The sequence below is a fragment of the Colletotrichum scovillei genome (genome assembly GCF_011075155.1).
Source record: "Colletotrichum scovillei strain TJNH1 chromosome Unknown Contig00001, whole genome shotgun sequence".
In the NCBI taxonomy this organism is placed as follows: domain Eukaryota; kingdom Fungi; phylum Ascomycota; class Sordariomycetes; order Glomerellales; family Glomerellaceae; genus Colletotrichum; species Colletotrichum scovillei.
In genome coordinates this window covers 4,676,607-4,685,830 of record NW_023336259.1, presented here as the reverse complement: position 1 = coordinate 4,685,830, position 9,224 = coordinate 4,676,607, and the positions used below count along the sequence as shown (strand labels likewise).

The 9,224-nt window shown below is 49.4% G+C and overlaps 3 protein-coding genes across 3 annotated transcripts; 1 reads left to right on the top strand and 2 right to left on the bottom strand.

The window, feature by feature from the left end:
• Positions 1-1,594: 1,594 nt before the first annotated feature.
• Positions 1,595-2,176, bottom strand: HER10_EVM0011510 (uncharacterized protein; the record flags this gene model as incomplete). The annotated part of the gene is made up of 2 exons (XM_035480941.1): positions 1,595-1,760; positions 1,821-2,176. The coding sequence occupies 2 exons, from the start codon at positions 2,174-2,176 to the stop codon at positions 1,595-1,597; spliced, it is 522 nt and encodes a 173-aa protein (XP_035338928.1).
• A 2,348-nt stretch (positions 2,177-4,524) lies between these two features.
• Positions 4,525-6,998, top strand: HER10_EVM0009923 (uncharacterized protein; the record flags this gene model as incomplete). Its single annotated transcript, XM_035479394.1, has 8 exons — positions 4,525-4,707; positions 4,789-5,059; positions 5,138-5,253; positions 5,320-5,407; positions 5,589-5,719; positions 5,756-6,226; positions 6,304-6,478; positions 6,565-6,998. The coding sequence occupies 8 exons, from the start codon at positions 4,525-4,527 to the stop codon at positions 6,996-6,998; spliced, it is 1,869 nt and encodes a 622-aa protein (XP_035338786.1).
• Positions 6,940-8,956, bottom strand: HER10_EVM0008903 (O-methyltransferase). Its single transcript, XM_035478409.1, has 4 exons — positions 8,415-8,956; positions 8,227-8,353; positions 7,707-8,170; positions 6,940-7,646 (listed from the first exon to the last, which is right to left on the bottom strand). The coding sequence occupies exons 1-4, from the start codon at positions 8,704-8,706 to the stop codon at positions 7,345-7,347; spliced, it is 1,185 nt and encodes a 394-aa protein (XP_035338699.1). The 5' UTR covers positions 8,707-8,956; the 3' UTR covers positions 6,940-7,344.
• Positions 8,957-9,224: the final 268 nt, after the last annotated feature.

Genomic DNA, 9,224 nt, shown 5'->3' with positions numbered 1-9,224 from the left:
GCATCGGCCACCTGTAGTCATCACCGGCACTCGTCTCTTTGGGTGCCAATGCTGTATTTATCAATTCATCAATGTTCCCTTTCATCGTGCTGATCGTCGCCGCGCAAATCCCGATGACATATGAGCCGGTTGTAACGATCGGTGGTAAGCTTCACTGAGGCCCGCGCATAGAGTTCATCTTTCCGATCCGGAGTCCCGCGGGTGTATCTTCTTGGCCGATGTGACGCTCAACGGCGTGAAGAGGAGGCTCACGGACTGTACGGCCAGTCTCTGTTACTACCTGTCCGTGATAACGTTTACAGGTGACCTGCTCCGCGGACAGGCTCCGGGCAGTACGGCAACTGTGTTGTTAAACGTTCTCGCGCTTATGATAATTCAAAGAAACACGAAGGTAACACAACAATCAATGACTCGTTGATGTCCCAAGACTAGGTTAACGTCTCCAGAGAGGGGAAGCGCGGAAACACCCTCCTTTTTGAGGATACGGCAGACTCCCTGGGGATGGACAAGGAATATTCGCTTATTCCTCGCTGAATTCCACCGCGCGAGCCAGAATAGCCCGCTGAAACCCCTGGCATGTCCGCCTGGTGTGTCACTCGTCATCCATGGCGGGTCGATCTAACGGGCGCTGCGCCGGTGACAGGCCCTCTGTAGTGGGGTAGAAGGATCCGGTTCCTGGAGCATGAGGGGGACGGGGCACGGCGAAGCCATAAAGATCGGGTTGACTTGTCGAGACGGTCAAGCTGTTGTTCCTGGATGCTCATGACTTTGTTAACCAGAATCCATTAGGGTCAGGAATCTAATCTGCTATCATCGTGGAGGATCAGCATGCTTGCTAATTTACCCCCCATGATGAGCCGTCCCACGCAACTGGTAAACTTTACTTGTAGTAGTCTTCGTCAGGTGATCCCCCTCTCCAAATCTTAGGAAGACTAGGGTTGAACTGTGCAATCAACCGCAGAAATCATCGCACATTCAAGGCGGAGTACGAATATCAACACGGAACCGATTATCTCCTACAGTTTTGTATCTTTTCATCCATATACGGATAGCATGACCCCAACTCCTCTTACCCTATTGATGGGTGAGTGAAGCATGCTATGAGGGATTACGTATTCACATTACCACAGACCCGCCCAGCTCCGTCGCGACCCATTCTAGTGCAGCAAATTGCACCCGACTCCTGAATCCTGCACCATGATTTCCACAACGTTCCTCGTGAAATCAACCATTCGCAAGGCAGATCTTGTAATTCTGGCTGGCTGGCCAAATGGTAAGGCGTCGGACTCCTAATCCGAAGATTCTGGGTTCGAGTCCCAGGTTGGTCGTTCATGATGTAATTCAGGCAGCATGACCTTTTTGCTGCACAAGCTCACCTTATTCTAGACCACCATCTTGAACTATCTTTGTGCTTCTTCTTTCCTTCCGTGACTGTATAGACGTAAGCTGTGCTCGTCTGTGTGCAGAGGTTCTTATTGAGAAACACATCTTCTTCGGATCTTTATGTGACCAAGGCTCTTGGATTTTATCCGACTCCCGTGGTATTATCAAGTTTATTTATTTCTTTTGTAACACTAACACCACAGCCCAGACACTACTGGGCAACAAAACTGCCGAGATAATCGGCCTTTCCAACCGGAACACCCTTGGATCTCAGAATCGCGTATCCTGCATTCAAATGGAAGAAGAAGTTTGGAACTCCGTGGCTCAAAGCTGCCTCCTTCGCGGTAACCTTCAACGTCTTGCCACCAAAGATAGGCCTTGAATAATGTTAGATATCTCTTCTATATTCTGTCTCGTTTCATGGAACAAGCACTTACAAGTCAACTTGCGAGTCGGCCTTGGCGTTGACAGTCGCCGCGTCGACCTTGCTCAGGAGGTCCAGAGCATCCTTGATGCGCTTGTGGAGATCCGCGATAGTCTTCTCCGTGTTCTCGTACGGCTCCAACTCAACACCGGTCAGACGGCTGATGTTGGTCTTGACAGTCTTTGTCGCATTTTGGACCTGGAAAGTGAGGGGGAGTTGGTCCTCAACAAGACGAGCCTCTGGGTAAGTGTTGGCATCCACATTGTTGGCCTTGGCATGCTCCTCAGCCTTTGTCAGGATGTGATCAAAGGTCTTGAGGCCCTTGGTGAAAGTGGGAATGACTGCGTCGTAGACGGTCACTGATGCCATTGTTTCGATGTTGTGATGTTGAGATGAGGGGAAATTGAGGAGAAGACCGGAAGTCTCGGGAAACAGAGCGAGAGGTTTTATAAGAGTTGATAGAGTTCAATCGTCTGTGTGACCGGCTTCGAAACACTCACCATGAAACGGATTTTCAGGCCGTCTTATATAGCTATGTAAATCAACAAAGCGGTACATCACGGATTGGTAAGTTGTACAGCAGGATTGCGTGCTTGGTAAGCGCTCTCATCAATGCGCCTGCAAGTCAATCTCACAACAAGCGGTCACCGCCAGGAACGCATCTGATCTAACGCAGATCTCACGCCTTTTGGTTGGGTTCCTGATGTCGCGATGGTCCGGGGATGAGGGGCCTCCCCTGGGCTTTTCCTTTTATGGGCACTTGTTCTGCGGTTTTCACCATCTTAGTGGAACGTCACGTTATCGGTTCTCAGATGGCGTCATCAGCCTCTCCTTCCAACCCTACGATATCGCTACGCAGGTTGCGTTGAATGGAACAATATGAACAAGAGCATGACTCTAGACTGATTAATAATAGCTTTCCCAAATCGCGTCGAATCGTTTTGTGCAGGGGAAGTATAGATGTTGAGACTCTTGGTCCGAAGTCGGGTTGAATCCCCAATGCCACAAAACTAGTGATGGCGAATACCGTCGGATGATAGGAGCATCAGGCCTTGCAAAAGCCCGTAACATGGGATAGATGCGGCTGCGTTCAACTGCAGCTTGCCTATTCTCGGGTCTCGAGAGCGAATCACTGGCTCATACATATTGTGTGGCTTGTCGTGACAAAATTCTCTCTGAAGAAAAGGCCGCAATCAGTTTGCTCTATGTGCTCTGCTTCCGCCGTGTCGTAGTTGCCCCATCATCCCTAATCATTCATACCGTCAAAGTTTGAAGACCTTAGAGCTACTGACCTCGAAAACTCATTGCGATGCACCATCATCATACTTACGAGAAGCGGAGGTTCTCGCTACGATATGGGTGTTATCTCAATGATGCTAGTACCTGGTCAACATCCGTCCTCTTTTTTAGAGTGATACTCACGTCGGCAGCACTGAAAGCAAGATCATATTCTGGGGGCAATTTAACTCCCAGTGTTCTCATCGTTCTTTCGCATCCTCTAGCTTCTAAATGCTCCCGTGTGCCTACCCTATGGTACTTTGACCGGAGTCGGCGAAGTCGGACTAACAGACTCAAAAGACTATGCTCGAATTTATGAGCTCTCAATAGGTTTTAAATTTAGTTATTCTGAGTGTTGAGAGATAAATGATTACATGTAAAGACAGTATTTGAGTTGTGGCTTTGGAAATTAGCCACGCAGGATGTGTGCTTTGGAGACAGCAGACTAGAAATACGTTTTGACTCTTTTTGCCCGGCCCAAGTAGTACTTTTCCACGGAGAAATTCCCTTCTAGGAACTATACCTAGCATGAGAAAACTTGAGAAAGGTAAGTTTCGAAGTATATTAAGTCTTAGATGTGGGCCATTCCATAACAAGTTCAGCTCCGTACATCTAAAACCAACTTGAACATGTCGGAAATGTGACAACTTATTCAAAAAACTATTAGGTTCTGCGAGACCATCAAGACATGGGAGATTTCGCCATGTGCCTCTAAAGCCAAAGGAGATGTCTTGCATCGATGCTTTGCTTTTCCATTTGTTACTTGATTATAACCAACAGGTCGCGCCGCACATGTGCATCGGGCCAAAGATGTGGAGAGGCAAGTAAAGAATATAGTGAGGATATAACGGGCTTCCGACAGGCACAAACAAGATATGGCCATCCAAGATTGAACAATCCCGCGGGGAATAGCCGGATGTGTCTATGACGACTGCTAAGGAAGATGCTGCTCCTGCGTATCCTATGGCAGCCATGTTTAGTCTCGTGGGGGGTTGGCTAACATCTGCCGAACTTACCCCTCATCTGAAATCGTTCACCCAAACACCAGCCTTGCCAAACCTACCAATCCATGGAGATGCGCGGGTTACACTATTCTTTTCGGCTTTAAACCCGGCATGGCGGTCATGTCGGATTGCCGTGAGCCGTGGGTAGTGTGTCGACGAACCCCAATGTTGCTGCAGTGGGCATTTCTCCCTTCAACCACGACAGACCCGGATCTCATGAGTAGGCATAGGCAAGCTCAGGCAACGTGTGACTTTCATCGAAAGCACTATACCATTGGATAATTCGCAGAAAGCATTTGACAGAGACTTGAACCCTTTTGATCATTCACCATGATCCAGAACGATGGTGTGCCGCATCTCACAACCAATGGCAACTCCCTAGGAGACATGCAGTGAGTTTAGCTCTGTATCCTCCACTTAACTATTGCAAATGGCATGCTCAAAGAAGCTCGTGACAGGAAAGAAGTAGACTACTCATGGGCGGCTCCTCTTCTTGAGCGGACCATTGACGCTGATCGCAAAGTCCGGGTCATCTGCGTTGGCGCGGGGTTCAGTGGCATCGGGGCGTCAATTCACATGCGAGAGCATATACGAGACGTTGACTTCCAGATTTACGAAGCTGCGGACGATGTCGGCGGAGTGTGGCATCACAATCGATACGCAGGTGCCGCCTGCGACATCCCAGCTCACAGCTACCAGTACTCTTTCTGCCAGAACACCCAGTGGTCGGAGTTCTATGCGCCTGGCCCAGAGATTCACAGATACTTGAAGAGAGTTGTCGATCACTACAAGTTGCAAAGCCTTATCAAGCTGCGTCACAGAGTAGTTGGTGCCCAGTGGTCCCAGGAACACGCAAAGTGGTCTGTCAGAGTGTTAGATCTAGACAAGAATGAGGAGAAAGTAGATGAGGCAGATTACTTTTTGTATGCCACTGGTCTTTTGTCAAAACCCAAATGGCCGACGATTGCGGGTAAGCTCACATCCCATAATTGAGAGGCTTTAGACAATGCCCATCAAGGCAATCACGGCTGGACTAATGAATAGCGAGCAGACCGAGAAAGATATAGGGGCATCTTGCATCATTCTGCAAATTGGGATGCTGCCAAGGAGGAAGCTCAAGAAGGATTCTCATGGAAAGACAAGAGAGTTGCTGTCATCGGCGTAGTAAGTCACAGACACAGTCCTAATAGACAGCTCTTCAGTTTCTCTGACCGTATTGCGTTTGTCTAGGGGTCTAGTGCAATTCAGATTATGCCACAAATGCAGAGGAAAGCGAAACATGTCACAAACTTCGTAAGGAGTCGCAGTAAGTACACCAGTATTTTTCCGCAGGGATTATTGACAATTTATTTACCAAATAATCATTGCCAGCTTGGATCTCGTCTACGTTTGCCTCGGCCTTTCTTGAACGCCTCAATGAAGGTGCAGGAGCTAGTAATCGTAAGTTGGTCCCTTACGGAAGCCAGAAAGTCGAGCTCTGTGATACTGAAGTTATTCAGATGCATTCTCTCCTGAAGAAAAGAAAAGCTTTACAAATGAAGAGTTATACTCTCAGTTCCGTCGGGAGTTAGAGCGAGGCCTCAACGCCGTACACAAGATTACCGAACAGGGCCAGCCATTGCAGCTGGAAGCGCGAAGAATCATAGAGGAAAAGATGCTGGAGAAGCTTGCATCCAAACCTGAGATTGCTAAGAGGCTCATACCCGACTTCCCAGTTGCCTGCAAACGCCTCACGCCAGGGCCGGGTACGCTCAACAAAATCTCACTTGCACACCCCCTTCAACCATCTTTGGAAAACTTGGCTAATATGAGACGATTTCTTGCAGGTTACCTCGAGAGTCTGACAGCAGACAATGTTGAGTTCTGTTCTCAAGAGCTAGCATCATTCACTGAGAAAGGGCTCGTGACAGCAGATGGCCGCGAACTTGAATTTGACGCAATTATTTGCGCTACTGGCTTTGTGAGCTGCATTCGCTATTCATTGACTCATCTCAGGATTAACACACGTAAACAGGATGTCTCTGCTGTACCCAGCTTCCCGATTCATGGCGCAAATAACGTCAATTTGCAAGACATGTGGGTCAAAGATGTCAAACAGTACTTGGCGGTCTGTGTTCCTCAGATGCCTAACTTGTACGTAATAATGAGGGTTCAATTTCCCTGGCTATTGCATCCGCTTACCTGTTTGATAGCTTCCCAATCCTAAGCGCCCAGTCTGGTGTTGGCTCAGGGTCCTTGCTCATCCTGATGGAGCAACAAATTGCCTACGTCACCAAGTGTATCCAAAAGTGCATCCGGGAAGGTTACAAGAGCATCGTAGTGAAGGACGACGCTGTCGAATCATTTCTTCGGTACGCAGACAACTACTTTGACAGAACTGTGTATTCAGGTGAGCCGTTTGTTACCAAGCTTTCTTTCAGAACTCGACGGCCGGGAAAGAAACTAACTCCATCTACTATGGTTCTCACGATTCAGGCAACTGCAAATCGTGGTACAAGAACGGAGCTTCTGGAAAGGCCAAGATCCGAACCCTATGGCCTGGGTCTTGTTTACACGGGTACACCGCGCTGCGTCACCCTCGATGGGAAGACTTCGAATATGAGAGGGCCGAAGACTATGACCATCGCATGGCATGGCTTGGCAACGGAGATGTCCGACCGGATCTTGATCGTGTGTTCTATTTGGACGAAATTTGGGCGATGCACAAGGTTTGTCCACAACAGGTTTTGACACATTTACTACCCCATTCCTCTACTGACTATGACGATGGTAGGATCATCCAATGTTCAATGATTGAAGATTTAGGTAGGCATATTATGCGGGGACTCACCCGCATATGCCCGCATCCAGGCATGTGTCAAATAAAGTACGTAGTAGAGTTTGCCGGTGGACTTAAGGTTGTTTCATGACCGGTTCCAGGACAAACATGGAGACAGAGAAACTTCCGGGGCAACATGAGTTTGTGTAATTCCCTAGAGCAGGAAAGTTTCGTCTGCGGCTCCGTTTACACGCGGACATCTTTGTACTCCACGGGATTAATTATGCCGCTCAAGGTGACGAATAGTTGTTTATCGAAAACCAAAATAGCGATTAAAACATCCCAGTACACACCCTTTCCTGCCAAGACACAATCATCATTTAGTTGAACAAAGCCTCGGAATCCAGGAGAAGTGGTGATTGTCGAGCGTATCACAAAATTCACGACGAACTACGGTGGTTGATCAACAACAGCTCTGGCTCTCGTTCACTTCCAAATCAGGCCTTAACACACTCAATGACCTGCATCTTCATATCCAGGCCATGAATCTTCTCAATCTTGAGCCCAGACCTAGCAACAAGCACCTCCCAGTCATTGGCTGTCCGTTCCTTTCCCCCAATTCCAAGCATGCTGAAGTCTGTCATGGCGCCAATGGGCGGAGGAGGGCTCGGAAGGACATACTCGACGATAAGTACCTTACTGTCCGAACTCATGGCATCCGATAGCTGCGTGAGCATCGTGGCGCAGTCGTCGTCTCCATAGTCGTGCAGACATCGCCGGATCCAATAGATCAGTGCGTCTGCATGTGTCAGCTGATCTTCACGGACACGAGAGAGACTTAGACAGCATGTAAACGTACTTTTGACAGGTTGCGCTTCGTGGAAGTCGTGTACCTGTAGGTGTACCCCATCGAGCCCCGAATCTTTGAGTTCCACAACCTGTTGAATCACCTCATCTCTGTCCTGGAGAACTATGCGATCGGCTGGAATAAAAGGGTTCTCCTTCATAATCGCCTTGATGGCGTGGCCCTTGCTGCCACCCACATCCACGAGAAGCGGTCTGTCATGCTGCTCAGACAGCCTCGTCTCCACCCAGCCAAAGTCGTAGATACCAGCTAGAGGAATGAATGACTGCACCATTTCCATAACTCCCATGAACCTCTTTACCTGTGCAGGGTTCTCTTGGTGAATCTCCCAGATCTCCTTTTCTGGCTGACCGCGTGAAAAGGCATAGGGAGTGTGCTGGCGAGTGGCTGGCTCCCGGCGGCCGTACTGTTCAAAGTACTCGGGCAGCTTCAGAGCCGTCGTAACATGTTCTTCGAACCTGGCGAACATGTCAGACGATTGGTCAGTGAACGAGTGAGTCTACTCAAGTCTCACATCATGTGTAGCAGGAGTTCATTAGGTGTCCCGGGAAGATACTCGCGTGACTTCTCTGTATGCGCGATCTTGTCGTCATCAACCTGACGCAACATCCCACTAGAAACAAGCACCCAAGCTAGCCGTCCTTTATTGATGTCAGTTTCGACGTTCATCGACAGGTTGGGTAGTTGAGTGAGCCGACTTACGAAGTAAGGGCTCCTCCGCTGACAGCTTTTTGGCCAACTCAGCGTATGTTATCGCGCCCTCCGATGGTATCATGGCCAGTGCGTTCCAGTCAAGGAGCAGTTTGAGTCCAGTCAATTCCATTACATTTATCATCCGGTCCATCCAATCTGGTGTCGGTCCTCGAGCTGCCGCGAGGATCCTGCGGGCTATGTCAACGGCGGCGCTGTTCTTTTCAACATCGCTTGAGGTCGAATTTGCCAGCTGCGAAAGCTGAGTTGCTAGCGTATTGAAGGTCTTGGAGGGGTCATTCATGATTGAATTGCGGTTGAGGTGATGAATCTGGTTCACTGAGGTGTGTGTTTGCGAGGTTTTGAACGAGGACTTGGTGGCGAAACTATCTGAGTTTCAAGAATCTCTCCTTCGATATATATCTACGCGCTGCAATGCAAAATGAGCACTTCAGGCCAAGGTCCGGCTTACATCGAGCGGAGATGAATTCACCGAGCAAAATCACCGATTCCGGGGTGGGCCTCGAGAGGCCGAAGGTCGCCCCGCTCTGCCGTTATCCCCGCGCCGAGAGCGGGGCCGAACCCTTCGGGCTTTTGGCAGGGGGCTCGCTGTCTCCTTGGTTATGGAAAACACGCGGGCAACCCCCGAAAAGACCGTAGGGCATCCCCGGACATTTCCAGCTGTGTTTGTCAGTCGAGACCCTCAGCCTCCCCAGCTCCAGTCAGCTGAAGTGCGAATCGCATTCCGCGGATGGCTGTCACATCAGCTTACTCAGTGGTTTTCGTCCCATTCGTTGGCCGCCTTTGCCGCCATTCCGGTAC